The following is a 15,066-nucleotide window of genomic DNA, read 5'->3' on the forward strand; positions in this document are numbered from 1 at the left end:
GATTCATAACTTAGTTTAATCCTTTTGCGGGTGCATCCCGGGCAGCAAGGATCCCCCCATCTGCCACCGAGGGTCCAGCCCACATGGAGGAGAGTGGTCTCTTCTGACTGCTGGCCCTAGTTGAGACCCATCACCCCGAGCAAAAGCAGGCTGAGGGGGCCCTAGGCTCCCTCCCCCATGCCAGACTCCCCATTGGCCTCATTTGTACCCATGCCCCACTTCCTGCAAGGTCTGAGACTCTTGGTGTACGGGGCTTGTGGCCCCAGCCTGGCCCTTGTCCCAGGCAGGTGGACAGACAGGCAAGCAGGGCTGTGCTTCCAGGCGCTGGCAGGGGTGAGGCAGGCCTGAGCCTCAGGGCCCCGGGTCCCACCGGGAAATGTGCTCCTGAGCTGGAAAGGAAGCCGAACAGAGTGAGGGTCAGTGGCAGCCCAGGCAGTCCTGGGATGCGGACCCTGCTATTCTTGGCCAGAAATGGCTGTGGTCCCATGTGCAGCTCCAGACCCTTCCAGCAGGTGCTGCTGGGAGCTGGTTCAGGGCTAGGTTTCACCTGGGCCACCCACCAAAATTCACTGGGCTCTAGGGAATCAGGGCACACCAAGGCACCTGACAGGTCCCCAGTGACAGGAGGAAGGGACCCTGGAGAAATACCCAGCCAGGCTGCTGTTCCCATTCTGCTGTGGACATGCTGTGTGAGGCTGGGCACATCTCCCCCTGCCTGCTGGGTCTCAGATGCCCGCAGGTCACCAAAGCCCTGAGCAGGAGACCTCAGTGGCCCCATGGGCCCAAACATTCTCTGGGCCTGTGACCTGGGTATCCTAGCACCTGGAGCTGACCAGTGGGTATCCCAGGGATGTAAGCCAGAGGAGGGGAGCCGCAGGAGGCCCTCACCAAACTGGCAGATGTAACGGTTTCGGGTTTTACAGCGCTGGTCGTTCCAGTTGAAGGCTGACGATGCCTGCAGCTCCACGCAGTTGCCAAACCTGCGGGTGCTCAGGAGGAGGAATGAAATGAGGACCCTAAGAGGGGCTTAACTCCTCTCCGCCTGCAGGCCACCTGCAGCTAAGAGGCCTAGGTGCTCCCATCCCACATACAGGGCCTCTGGGAGCCAGACCCACCCCCGAGCTCCCATGCCCGCTCCTAGGACCACTGCAGGTCTTTCTACGGAAGCTGGGAGGTCTTGGCAAACCCCCTACTTGGGGTGGGAACCCCACCTACCCACTGCCAGCACTCAGCCACCCAGCCAGTGGGGGGACGGCCAAGGGGAACAGGAGGAGAAGGCCCGTGCCCTTCCTCTCAGTGGAGAGAGGGTGCCTGGGAGCCCAACCAGGCCGACTTCCCCCAAGGGATGGGCCGGGGCATCGGCCTGGCTCCTGTCAAGGAGGCTGAGGGGAGGCTAGGCAAGATATTCCGAGCCCTTGGTGGCCACACAGCCTTACCACCTCCATCGTGCCACCTACTCCTACCCCCACCCCCTGTCCCCCCTGTCTGGGCATTTCTGGGCTTTAAAGGCCAGGGCAGGGCCACAGAATCAGAAGGCCTTGGTCTAGGCTGGCTTGTGGGTGGATGTGTGGGTGAGTGGGTGGAGGTGGAGAGACAGTTAAGGAGGCCAGAAGCAGGGTACTGAGGCGGGCAGGGGGAATGGTGGGGTGGGGTGGAGGGCCGGGGCAGGGTGGGGCACAGCCGAAGGGACGGTGGGGACCAAGGGATGGATAACACCTTCCTGGGTTCCCTCTCTTTTCTGTGAGCCCCTGGAGGCCAGGGATGTGCCCCCACCTCAGCACCGTGCCCACTCCCAGCTGTCCCCAGACATCCTGGGCACCTGGGCACCACGTAAGGCCCAGACCCACAGAGGGATCAGCCCGGCAGCAGGCTGGGTGGAGCTCCTCAGTGGGGTCTGAAGCTTGGACAGCAGGCCCAGGTGAGAAGGTGGGCCCAGGGTGGCGGGTGCCCAGACTCACCCCTGGTTGTCAGGCTGCCCAAAGGCGAAGCTGGTGAAGGACTGGTGCTCCCCAGTGGTCCAGCGGAAGGAGTCCTTAGCAGTCTTATAGGTGAGCCCTGGGCCACAGCAGCCAAGGTTGGCCGCATCACCCAAGATGCCTGCGCCCTGCTCAGAGCCCAGGCTCCCTGAGAGGAGGGCTCCAGGCCCAGACCCTGGTGCCTGCCCAGCCCCAGCCCCCTGACGGTGCTCCCTCCCCTAGGCTCTCTCCCCAGGGGGTGGGTTCACCAGCCTGACTACTGGCCTCATTCTGGGCCCCAAGCTCTCCTCCTCCCACCCTTACTGTCTGCTGAGGGGCAGGGTGCTCTGGGGGTCCATGGCCCAGATTCCTGCCCCCCACCAGCCAGGCACTCACCGATCCAGAAGTTTCTGGTCTCAAAGTCTCTGTCAGTCACCTCGTTAGTGCTCTCCAGGCGGCTCAGGTAGAAGGCGAGGATGTCCTGCACTTTCTGGCTCTCAATCTGGGCTAGCACCCCGCCTTTCCTCTGTAACACCCACTCCAGGTCACGCTAGCAGGGCCCCAGAGCTCAGGCCAGCCCTCCCTGTCCGTCCTGCCACCTCCCTGTGGCCGCTGACGTCAAACCAGTGGTCAAGCTGTCTTCACCCCCACAGCCTCGTACCTCTTAGGGGTCCCCCTGGCCCTCCCTTGCCTGCACCTCCTCTCTGTGCACAGGGGCCCAGAATGGCACAGTTCCATCCTTGGAAGGGTTTTGTTTCACTCTGCTCAGAGTCTTAAGTACATTTGACTTGGCTGCCAATATTAATAAATCAAGAGATGCCAATGAAAATCTGAATTTCTGGTTCTCTTGGAAAAAAAAAAATCCAAGTTCTGGCCTCTCTGAACGCCTATTCCTGCGTGGCAGCCGGCAGCTGGCAGCTAGCGCGGAATCAGGATGGCTCCTTAGATGGGGGTTGGGTGGGCCCCTCAGATCAGTAAGTGACCTCCTGGCTTCCATGGGCCTCTGCTTTATACTAATGACAAGAGTCAGGTCAGGAGAGGTTGAAGCAATCGTCTTAGTCTGGGGTCCCTCCGTGAAGACCCTTGCCTGAGACCCTGGGGAGTCCCTGGGAGGGCAGGGGTCAGCTACCACCTGGCAGGTCATCTTGGCCCTGTAGTAGGTGTCTGTCTCCGAAGATACCGTGAAGCAGTCTCCATCGATCCTCAGGTCACAGGCGTGGAAAGGAAAGTGCACCCTGGCTGGGGAGAGGGGAGCCCGGCTTTGTGGGGGATGGACCTCAGGATCGTTACCCCTCCTGCCCTGCCAGGTGCCCCTTCTTTGGGCTACCTTCTCCCTGCTGGAGTGGGTGGGGGTCAGTGGTGTGCTGGTAAACATGTAACAACCAGCTCCCTCTCTCTTAAAAAAAAACAAAACACAATCTGTAGCATTGGCCAGTTTCTGTGGTGTCAATACCCCCACCACGTCCAAGTGCAAGATACCACCGGATGCCACTGAACGGGGAGCTGGGAAGAGATGGGAAGAGATGCCCAGTGGGCACCTGTGAGCTGGTCAGAGTGGGTTCTAGCCCCTGGCTCCCAGGGGCCCGGGCAGGGCTCTGGCTTGTGGGGGCCTTGGCAGGACTCACTGGCACACCGGGCTCCCCCATAGCCGACGCTGCAGACGCAGGAGCACTCCTCCTCCCGGAACCGGCCGTGCACGCACTGCACCCTGCACCGCACTGCCGGGACAGCAGGCGGGGCTGGCTCAGCCCGCAGCCCCTGGGCCCCAGGCCGCCCCTCACGGGCCGCGGCGGCTGGGCAGGGACCAGCCATGGCCAGACACCCTTCTCGGGGACGGAACCCATCAGGGCTTCCAACTGCTGCCACACATGGCATCTTTGGTTTGATTTCCATTGTAGAGAGATAAGCAAATTGGGGTTTAGGAGGCAACCTGCCCATAGTCAAAGAGCTAGAGAGGGGGGACAATAGGACAAGAACCCATTTCTGACCCTAAAACTGTCCATCTCCCACCACCCCAGAGCTTTAGGGGCCAAATCGGATTTCACCTTGAGTCCCCTGCACAGTTCAGGGTCTGGCAGACAGTCAGTGCTCAATGAACGCTTATTGATTGACTATATGCAGTGTGTAGATCAGCCAGTATACAGTCAGCACCGCTAACTCAGTCAGGATTCCCTGGAACACCTCCCAGTGTGCGCAGCGCTGCCCTGGACACCCCACGCGGGCATGGGTGTGCGCCTGGCTCAGTCCCTGCTCGCCCTCTGAGGGCTGCCCGCATGTGTCCTGGGCTGGGCGTCCCTCTCTGGGGGGCCCCCGGTGCCCGTGCTCTGGAGGTCTAGGTGTGCCTCACCTTGGCAGTACCTGCCCGTGTAGCCAGGGGGGCAGTGGCACTGGCAGGTGCTGACATTGAGATGTCCATTGTTCCGGCAGCTCATGCGACATGGGTTCCTGGGGACTTCTGGTCAGACGAGGAGGCAGCTCTGAGGGGGGCCTCCCTGGGCGCTAAGGGCAGGGCTCCCAGACAGTCCCTCAGTGCCACCCTCCTCCAGGATCACCGGGTCGGGCTCCCGTGTACCCGCTGCCCCAGCAGGAGGCAGGCAGGGTGGGCACTTACCACAGAGGCCCCCTGCGTGGTCCCAGGCTTTGAAGCAGCCCGAGACGCGGGCCGTGCAGAGCGAACACCAGGCCCCCTTCTTATAGGGGACGACTGTCTTCCCGTTCACCTCCCAGTTGCCTCTGTGAGAGCAGCGCGGGAGGCTGGGAGGCCCGCCCTTGCGCAAGGCGAGGCTGGGCCTCGTTGCCTGCCCGCTGGCCCCTGCAGCTCCTACTGGCCCAGCCAAGGAGTCAGGGAGCTGGGTGAGACAGACTTCCCAGGAGAGAAAAGCTGACCTTCAAACTGCCCTGGAGGCAGGGGTGTGCTTCCAGGACGGGGCATCTGAGGGGCCGCGGGCTGTATGCTGGAACTTGGGTGCTACCCACTTCTGCACCGTGTCCCCCTCCTCCTCCTTCCCTCTCCCACCATGAGTGCAGACCAAAGGGTGAAGGCTGTGGGGGGTGGGGAGTGCACCCCCAGCCCAGCAGCGGGTGGCAGGGCAGCCCTGAGGCGGGGGCTTACCCGGGAGAGTAGGCGCAGACGAAGGCTTCCATCTTGGTCTGGGCCCCAGAGCAGAGCTGCCGTCCACAGCCCAGCTGGCTCGAGGTGGCCCACACGAGCTGCAGGAGACATGGTGGCTCAGAAAGGCCATCACTGGCCACCCACTCCCGGGCTGGCAGCAGCACGGGGGATGCTTTCTGGGCACGGGAATACAGCTGTCACCCGGACTGCTCGCTCACCTCCCTGCGGGCCTCAGGAGAGCGGCTGTGCTGGGCAGGGCTGCGAGGACGGGTGGTTCGATCTAGGAAGGCTTTCTGGGAGTGGAGGGGGAGAATAAGCAAATACCCGAAGGCGAGGGGCTTGTGGATGGGTGGCACAAGATAGCCTTGCACAGCTAGGGCCCTGCCATAGGTTGCAAAAATGGCCACAACCCTTCGCGTGTCTAAAGCTGCTCTTTTAAACATGGTTTCTCAGCTGTTTGCATCAAAAGGCAGAGTCGCTCCCACACCTTACTGGGGCTGGCCCTGTGGCTTGCAAAGGCCAAGCCAAGAGTATGCAGTTGCAGGGATACTGAGCCAGTTTTGAACCTGGGCTTCAGGAGACCCTGCAATTTCCACTCACTCATAGAACTCTCCTGCTCAGCCGCCATGCAAATGGGCTGGGGGCTGAAAGACCGCACAGGGCAGCGATGAGCCAGTTGAGGCCACTCTACAGAGCCAGCTCCCAGCCATCCCAGCAGCTGACTGGGGCATCAGGAGCAGCCGCTGGGCCGCGCAGGGCTGTGAGGAGGGGCAGCTGCAGAAGCACCTCCCACCTGAGCCCAGCCCACACTGCCAACCTGCAGAATCAGATGTTAAATTTGGGGGTAGGGTGTCACGCAACAAAAGCTAACAGGTACAGGCCTTTAATAGTGGTCAAACTTAGATTTAAAGTCTTAGGATCAGTGATAACTTGGAAACAGCACAAATGGTCAATACATAGGAAGAGCTAAGCAAATTCTAGGAGCCCTGAAAATGACAAGTATGAGGCAGGGGAACACGAACATACAGTCATCCGTACGCGCCCAACAATTCGAGAATATACATTCTTTGTAGGACTTCAGGGAACTTTTGTAAACATTAACTCCTCCCTAAACCACAAAGCAAGACTCAACAAACAGCCATATGCCAAAAGCCATATTCTATAAATTCAGTGCAATGGAATCTGAGGTAAATAACTGAGAAGTAAGTAAAGGAGAAAGCAGTTTGGACATGTCAACTTACACTTCAAAATCAAAGACCACATCATGATGGAGAAGAGGAAAGAAACAGATCTAAATGACAATGAAATCACTAAATATCAGAATTGAAGGAATGTAACTAATGATGTCTAGAGGGCAATTTATAGCTTTAAATACATACATCAGAAATGAAAAAAGACTTAAAATTAATGAGCTAAGGACCTATATCGAGAATATAGAAAAAATAAGAGAATAAACCAAATGAAATAGAAGAAAGAAAATAATAAAAAATTACGTAACCAGGAAGATCTAGTGTTACGCAACAGCTTTTACACACACACATAAAACTATTCATGCATTTCATCATTTTAACAGTTAAGAGAACACCATATGATTATTTCACTAGGTGCAAAAAAGCATTTGATAAAACACAAGATGGATTCATGATTTTAAAAATCTTTAACAAACTTAGATTAAAGAGAAATACCTGATAAAGGTTATTTACTTAATTCACATGAAAGAATCAGAAGCCAAGAATAGCCAAGAAATTTTTGAACAATAATGGTAATATGGGGGAGTTTCCTGTCAAAACTCTTCATAAAGCCAAAATCATTAAAACACAATTTGTACAGGGATAAACAAAAGCAACAGAGCAGAGAATTCAGCAACAGACCTGGGTGGCTATGGGAGCCGGCATGTGACTGACGTGACATTACAAATCGGTGGGGGAAGGGTCAACTCTCAGTAAAAGTGCCCATGTGGAAAAAAGATAAAATTAATCCTGTGACACACCATGCATAAAAAATTCCAGGTGGCTTAATGACTTCAATATGAAAAAGGAAAACATTTCAACTTTGGAAGAAAATATAGGAAGAATATCCTTCTGATGTCAGAGTAGAAAAGAGTTTCTTAAACATGACACAACAAATGGATGAAGTATAAAGAAAAAGACCTGAGAAAATGGATTATGTTAGTATTAAAATCTTCTAAACGATTTGTTTTATAATGGATAACATAAAAAATATTAAGTCATATGCTAGAAAAGGTATTTGCCACCAATATGACTAACAAAGTGTAAAGAATATAGAAAGGATGGTTATAAATTAATAAGACACCATGTTATAAAAATGGGCAAGGGATATGAACAGGCAACAAACAGAACAGGAAATGTGCTCGGTCTCATAGGTACTCAGGGAAATGCAAATTAAAAATGGAGTGAGGTGGCATTTCATAGCCTTGGGTTGGCCAAAATTAAGACACCTGCTAATACAGGAAAGTGAGAACTGACTTGTGGGCAGGAATACCATTCCTGCGATCACTTTCGCAATAGCTGGTTAGATTGCAGTGTATGGTATGACCCGGCCATTCCCCTTCCAAGTGTGTCCTAGAGAAACTCTGGACATGTGTATACAAGAGGACGTGAACCAGGATTTGTGCACTGTGAACGACTTGGAATAGTAAAAAAGTGGAAATAACCTAGATGCCTCTAAACTGTACTTTATTCACAGTGAATCACCCATGTGTATTTGGAGCAGTGGAAGTAAATCTCACAAACATGGTCTGTGAGTGATAAACACAAACTACGAAAGGAGACACACAGTAAGAGCACTCATATAGGATTTAAAAACACACAACCCCCTTGCACAAGCAGAAAAGGTATCCAAACACACATGTAGTAAAGGTTTTATAACAGGCTTGGGGTTTTGCCTGTGTTCTTTGGTGCCATACGCCAGCACCAATGCCAGGTGTGTAGAAGAAAACAAAGGAGACGTGCTTGGGAGTGATCCCCCTGGACTTCAGGAAGCTGACCTCTGGGCAGGATGGAGGAAAGGGTGGGAGTAGTATTTTAAAAGATGAGAAACAAATAGAACTAACTTTTATAAACATCGAGGTAATGAGTAAGGGGGGTGGAGTCCATTATTTGAATTTACATTTGAAATATTAAAAGCTAAAAACAGTAAAACCACAAAAATTGGAGGAAAAGCCGCCACCACCACTTTTAGAACAAGCTGTAGCACTTCTGAGCTGGCCCCAGAGGTCCATGGGGCTTGGAGCTGGTACCCTGGCCTCACCTGAGTGTAGCGGGTGCAGGTGGCATTTCGGGCACACTCTGCGGCTGCGTGGCTGTACTGCTGCCCCTCAGAGAACCACAGGCCCACCACGTGGACAAAGGACGCTGAGCCCACAGGCAGCAGCTGCACGTTCCAGCCCACTTGGGGGGCGGCCCCCGGGGTAGACACAGGGCGCTGGGCCGGGGCGCCACAGAGGGTGGCCCTGGCCTGAGCCCACTGGGCCAGGCTCTCGCTCCAGTCCTGGGAGGGACGCAAACAGAGACATCAGCAGCAGCCTTAATGATCCTACTCCCCCATGGGTGTCCAGTCATGCAGAGAGCACTGGACCCAGCATCCTCCTCGGCTGCCTGACATCTGAGCTGGTTTCACCCACTTTCCTGGGGCCAGAAAAGGTCAGACAGGACCTGCGAGATCTCCAAGGTGTGTTGGAAAAAGCACGGGGGGGTGTCTGGGCACTAGAGCCTGGCTCCACCCAGACCTGAGAGGCTCCATCCTCCTGACTCCCATGGGGCACCCTGAGGCCCTGCCCGAGGCACCCCCGCGGGGGGCGGGCCCTCCTGAGGGCTTGCCAGCCCAGGGCAGGCTTCTGTGGTAATTCTCCCCGGCTGGTAATGTGAGCCCTTGGCAGTGCCTAGGCCTTTCAAACTGGTTCTGTGTTTGCCATTCGGAGCAACTGACCCTTGTCACAAAGGCTCGGCTGTTTCCCCTGGGCCTCAGCACCTATGGGTCCTGTTCCCCCACCCTGACCTTGGGGTGTATAGGGGCACCAGCGGGAAGCAGGACAGGAGAGAGGGGGTGAGAGGTCCCAGCGAGAACCCTAAGCTGCTCTCCCAACCCAGGCACCAGCTGAGCCCCACGGTCAACAGGGCAGTCCGCATGCCGTGCGCTGCACCTGGTCACCCCACCCGCCACCCCATTCCCGCGGCGTGACCTCCAGCAGTCCCCTAATCTCGGTGACTAAACGTCTTCATCTGTAGGATGGAGACATAACGTTCCTAGGGATAGGGCTGCCCCGAGGATTAGATGATGCAGGGAGGAAAGCGCTGTGCTCAGGGCCTGACCCTGGACAGACAGACAGTCTGTGATTTTCTGTCTGATGAGGATTGGAGACAGAGGCCTGGCAGCCCGCACCACCCAAGGGACTCAGCCTCTACTGGGTAAAAGCATAGGAAGCCCACAGGGGCCAAAGCCCTGGGACTGAGGGATGCTGGGTGGTGGGGCTCCTCTTGCATTGTTTATGAAATGCTGTTTCCTAAGACTTCGGCAGAAGGGGCCAGAAAGTGATCAGGAGCACCCCCACACGGGGTGCCAGGGCGGGGAGTGCGGGCTGCGGGGAGTGGGAGCTGACCGGCACAGGGAGCAGAGCCGGGAGGGGGCGGAGCCACTCCTCCCCGCCGGCGCGCCCCTCCCCCACCTCCTGGGAAACTGCCCCCGGAGCTCCCAAGGTCGCCGCGGCCACGCCAGACGCGGAGGAGTGTCCGGGAGGCGGCCAGGGGGAACCCTGCCCACCCCACCCTGCCCGCCTCGCTCCGTGGCCTGCTAACGGGCTGGAGCAGCTGGGGTCCGCGCGAGGGGGCGGCGTTTCTGGGCCCCAGGATGACACTTCCCACCCCAGTCAGGGTGGCGGGAAGCCTCCGCCTCCTCCCCAAGGCTCCATGATTGAGCAGGGAGCTTGGAGGGGCCCCTCTGGGCGCCCAGACACGCCCGCGAAGAAGCACTGGGTCCTGGTCGCACCCCAGCCCCCTTCACCCAGGAGGATGCTTTTCCCTCCCTTTCCCCTGCCCGTCGATCCCGCAGGGACTCTTTTGTGAAGCTCCTTTTCCTGCCCCTTCCAGGTCTCCAGGTCTCCGGGGTAACGGGATGGGATGCGAGGAGAGGCCGAAGGACTGCTCTACCGGGAGCACGGGACTGTGGAGCCCCTGGGAACCGGGCCCAGTCCCCCGGGTGGTGGGGCGAGGCTGCCCCTCCGGCCCTGCCAGGGGGAAGGGTGCCCGGAGCTGGGATGGCCTCCTGAACCCTCTCCGGGGTTGCCTGGGGTTGCCCGCGCGGCTGCCCCTGGTTGAGCTGGGCTGGGGTACTCACCATTCTCCGCATGTTGGCCGCAGGGGGGTGGACCCGGCTGCGCAGGCGGTTGTGCAGGGAGAGGAGCAGGAAACTCTCCTTTCTGCTCAGGGCTGGGGTAGGAGAGAAGGTCAGGCCCCTGAGCCAGGCAGGACCTGGGCCTGACCCCCGGGTGATGGGGTGCAGGGGCCGCGGCAGGATGAGCAGGACCTCAGATGGACCGGGGATGGTGTGTGTGGGGGGGGAGGGCCCGGCAGAAGGACGGGGGCCGAGAGGTGGATTGACAGTTGGGGAGAAGAGAGGGAGGCAGCAGTGGGGGCACCTGGGTTGAGAGCCTGGGGGAGCACTGATAGAAGGAAACGGGGGCCAGGGGCCAGCTGTGAGGAGAGCTCAGCCCTGGGCTCATGAGGGCCCGCTGGCTGGGGCACCTCTCGGCCACGGTGGCTCTCCTGGGCCCCAGTTGCAGGCTCTGGGCTGGTATTCCTCCTGGACCCCAAGCCTGGGCCCACTCCCTTTCGGTCGTCCTGTCCCCGAGTCCCAGGCTCTGCCATCTGCCCGGGGCCTCTGCACTGCCTGAGAGTGCTTTTTAAACCACACCAGCTTGCTCAGGGCTTAGGCCTGGGAACTGGCTTCCAGAAGCCCCCTAGCAACCCTCTGCAGAGCCCTTAGCTCCTCCACCTCTGCCCTCACCCAGGGTCCCCTTACCTCCAGGCACTGGGGACTGTTCCCCCTGCAGCTGGAGAGGCCTCACCTCTGCCCAGGCCATGCCAAGGAGAGCCAGGAGCATAGGCAGGAGGCCAGGCAAGCGGCCCCCCAGCCCAGTGGAGGGCTCTGGCTGCAACATGGGCCTGGTGGGCACTGGCGGCTTGTCCTGGCTCAGCCTTCCAGCTCGCTTCCCAGGCTGGATGGAGCTATTCACAATCTCCAGGAGTCAAGCTGGGCTGGCAGACAAAAGGGGGAGGCTGGTGAGTAATCAGTGTGTCCAAACAGCCTCCTGTCGGCACTGGCATGAAAAGAGTTCCAATCCCAGGGACCTCTCCCTCCTCCAGCCGCTGGCCTGGCCAGTTGCGCCAGCATCAGCCCAACTAAGTGGTGCGCACTGACCCTGTGGCCCCTGCTAATCATTGCAGGAATATTAGAGCCCTGGGGGAGCCCTCAGAGACCCTGCTGATTGGCCCACAGACATTCCAGGGCTGTGGATTAAAAAACGATGGCTGTGCCCTGCCTGGGACAATGTCCTCCAGGTCACACACAGCTTCCACTCCCAGGCCCAGGCCCAGGGAGGAGGCTGGGGCCTCAGCCAGCTGTGTGCCCTGAGGGTGGGCAGGAACTGGGCAAGACCCTGGGGGAGGGAGTTCTTCCCTTTCTTGAGAAGCTCGTCCCAGCTCCCAGTCATGAATTAAACATAGGCAGGTGGTAACCGCACACCAGACAGGTGCCACAGGTGGGTGAGGGCCGTGGTCTGGTGGGTTTGTAGGGAAGTGGGTTGGAGCTGCACCTGCGAGAGGAAAAGGGTGTCTTATGTGGTCTGGGCAATGTGGGGAGCTGGGCCCCAGCCCTTTTGCCACCCCCCGCTCCCATGTGACTACAGGCCAGGAGAGGGCGAGGCAAGGGGGAGCACGTGATGCCTTGGCTGCCTTGAGTCCTGCTGGGAACAAGTCTGGCTCTGGACAAACAGGCAGTGTAGCAGGAGGGCACAGGCTACCACGATGCTCTGGGCCTGGCGGTGGCCTGCACAATCCCACCTGGCTGAGTTGGAACAGATCTACACCACGGCCGGTATGTCTGTTATTAAGCCATTCCAAAGGATAGGCTTGCAAACCAACTACTTCCCCATTCTGGAGTTTGTGTGACCCTTGGCCCTTGGGCCAGCACCCTCTCAGAGCCAGGTGTCAGCTCCCTGGAAACTGCTGAGATGCAAATGTAGTTGGCTTTTTGGGGGAAAAACACTGAGGGGGCATGGATATCCTCATGGGTACTGGGGCATGGGGGTAGGGCCAGGCACAAGGACCCCATGCCACCTGGGGTTGCATGTCCCCCCTGCAAACCCAGGGCCTCAGGAGTTTCTTCTCTCTCAAACGGATGGCCAGACAGCCTCAAATTCACCCTGTCTGGATCCCAGCAGTGCTTAAGAATAGCAACCTTTTTCTAAAGAGCTTACAAAGTAACTTCACGTGTGTGCGTTCATTTAATTGTTGCAAACACCCTGTCAGGTAGCAGACACGGCGGCCGTGTCACAGATGAGGAAGCTGGGCTCCGTGCATCTAAGGGACTTGCCCCAGGTCAGCCGGTGAGCACAGGCTGCATCTCTGGCCTCCTGCTCCCAGACACTGGTGCAGATACACTCTAAATCACATCCTGGCCCCTTGACTTCAATTCCCCGAGCCCTGCTCTGTGCCAGGTAACAAAAGGCCCAATTCCTGCTCCAGGGCTTTGAAAATAAATGGCTAGTTCTCCTGTGCAGCGCAGTGCCATGCACTTAGGACAGAAGGGAGGAAAAATATTTTGGAGCCTTCAGGGGACCAACTTTTGAGAGGCCCTGGCTCACTGCAAGAAGAGGCCAGGGCAAGGCCAGATTCAGGAGCCCGACGCAGAGGAGGTGGGCAGATGGAACACCAGAAGGCCTAGGTCCTAGCCAGGTGCTCTGTGTGACCCTGGCATTGTCCCTCCTACCCCTGGGCCTCAATGTCCGCTGGTGTAAAGCAGGGATGACCTCCTCTGCTGGGGTCCCTCGTCAGGGCGTTGCCCCTTGGTTTACGTGGTATTTCCTCCTGGTCCAGACTTTTTACAGGAGCCTGTTGAGTGGTTGGGATGGGTTTTCAGAATGGGCACCCCCTTTCTTGCAAGCTGCATTTCCCCAGTAAGCAACTGCTATTCTGATTTTTATCGCTATAGATCAGTTTTATTGTTCTGAATCACATATAAACCGATTCACAGAATATGCACACTTTGAGGCCTGGATTCCTTTGTTACACATAATGTCTGTGAGATAAACCCATGTTGGCGCCTGTATCAGTAGGTGGTTTTTGTTGTTTTGTTTTTTAATTTCTGGCAGTATTTCATTGTATTTTCATTTTTCTAATGATGGACATTTGGATTGTTAGAAGCTTTTGTTTATTCTGATTAAAGCTGCTATGAACATGACTGTATGATCTTAAAGTTTCTTTTAATAAGCATTTAGGAAAGAAAGAAAAGATGAAATTACCCAAATCAGGATTCAGGATGGAAAGAGGGAAATCAACACAACTGATACAGCAGAAATCAAAAAGGTTTTTAGGGAATATTTATGTGTCCCAACTTTGTGTCAAGAAAATAGACAATGTAAGTAAAATGGACAAATTACCAAAATTTACACAAGAAGAAAGGAAATCTGATTGACCTATCATAATAAAAGGAATTGCATGAGTGATTAAAGATCTACCCACAAAAAGAAAAGCTAAGGTGTAAATGCTTCACTGGTGAATTCTGTCAAATATTTAAGGAAGGAATAACACCAAACATACACACACATTTTCAGAAAACAGAAGCAGAGAAAGCTTAAAGGACTTATAGGTAGTCCAAAAGGAACTCTTACAACTTAAAAATGAGAAGACAACCAACCAATTAAAAGTTGATTGGCAAGAGATTTTAATAGACATTTCTTAAAAGAGGTTTATAAACGGAGTAAAAGTACATGAAAAGATGCTAAACGTTGTAAGTCACTAAGGAAATAAAAATTGAGACCACAAGGACATACCACTGCATACCCAGAAGAATAGCTATAGTCCAAAAAACTGCTAATACAGTTTTAGTGAGACGGAATGAAACTGGAACCTGCATACATTGCTAGTGGCAATGTAAAATTCTACAGCCTCTTAAATACATTCTTACCATAAAACCTAAAAATTCTACTTGTATTGATCTGCTTTAGAGGAATAGATAAACATGTCCACACAGAGATTATATGAACTGCACACTATTGCTTCTGCTCACATTTTCAAAAAGTCACGTGGGAGGCTGAAGCCAAATGACAGCTGTGGGTAGAGAAATACAGTCCAGCCCTTTCACGCACTGCCAGGTCACATGGCGGAGGGCACGAGGGATTGAAAGCTGTGTCTAACCTACCACAGCTAGTCGAGCTCCTAACTGTTGCCTTCTTTGCTCTTTTCTACCAATGTCTTCCGTGGTTGGGTCCCCCAGCCTCAAATGTCCTTCTGGCCACCTGTCCCTGTGGTGAAGAGCAGAGATCGCTGGACTCAGATGTAGAACCTTGGCTCCATTTCTAGGTCTTCCCACTACAAGTGTGATCTTGGAAAAGTCATGTTCCATCTGAGGCTATGTTATCTGCCAAAACTTACCTCGTAAGATTGTCATAAAGATTAAATGGGATGATGTATAAGACCACCTTGTCCTGTGTAAGGCACAGTCTTTAAGAACCTACTGAAGTGCTCCCTCTTCCACAAAGCTTTCGACAACTACCATTTCTCCTCCAGAATCTTCAATAGCGGCACCCTGAGGTTTCTAGGCACAAGCGAAGCTCCTGGTAAGCTCTTCAGAAGTGCTGACCTGACTTTCAGCCTTGTTGATTCCAGTTCACCACAGGGTGTTGGGTTAGATTTCCCCAGAGGAGTCTAAGGCGCCCTGGCTCGTCTCTGTCACTTTACTTAGCGCTTGCTCGAAGAGTTCACT

The 15,066-nt window shown here is 55.4% G+C and overlaps 1 protein-coding gene across 2 annotated transcripts; it reads right to left on the bottom strand.

Moving 5' to 3' along the window:
- Window positions 1-11,492, bottom strand: LOC118932985 (C-type lectin domain family 18 member A). Of its 2 annotated transcripts, XM_036926952.2 has the most exons (12): window positions 11,104-11,492; window positions 10,420-10,511; window positions 8,338-8,577; window positions 5,068-5,165; window positions 4,567-4,688; window positions 4,303-4,410; window positions 3,581-3,673; window positions 3,088-3,194; window positions 2,352-2,481; window positions 1,959-2,055; window positions 889-980; window positions 1-389 (listed from the first exon to the last, which is right to left on the bottom strand). In XM_036926952.2, the coding sequence occupies exons 1-12, from the start codon at window positions 11,240-11,242 to the stop codon at window positions 352-354; spliced, it is 1,356 nt and encodes a 451-aa protein (XP_036782847.2). In that variant the 5' UTR covers window positions 11,243-11,492; the 3' UTR covers window positions 1-351. The 2 variants fall into 2 exon arrangements, with proteins under 2 accessions (XP_036782847.2, XP_036782848.2); XM_036926953.2 differs by lacking the exon at window positions 8,338-8,577 and having other exon boundaries at window positions 11,104-11,490.
- Between the last annotated feature and the right edge of the window lie 3,574 nt (window positions 11,493-15,066).

This window comes from Manis pentadactyla, chromosome 15 (assembly GCF_030020395.1).
Source record: "Manis pentadactyla isolate mManPen7 chromosome 15, mManPen7.hap1, whole genome shotgun sequence".
Classification (NCBI taxonomy): domain Eukaryota; kingdom Metazoa; phylum Chordata; class Mammalia; order Pholidota; family Manidae; genus Manis; species Manis pentadactyla.

Coding starts and splice junctions, on each gene's coding strand:
- LOC118932985 (XM_036926952.2), bottom strand. CDS start 11,242: ATGTTGCAGCCAGAGCCCTCCACTGGGCTGGGGGGCCGCTTGCCTGGC. Junction 4,689..5,067: donor GTCTGCGCCTACTCTCCCGG/GTAAGCCCCCGC, acceptor CTGCTCTCACAG/AGGCAACTGGGAGGTGAACG. Junction 390..888: donor CCGTTACATCTGCCAGTTTG/GTGAGGGCCTCC, acceptor CTTCCTTTCCAG/CTCAGGAGCACATTTCCCGG.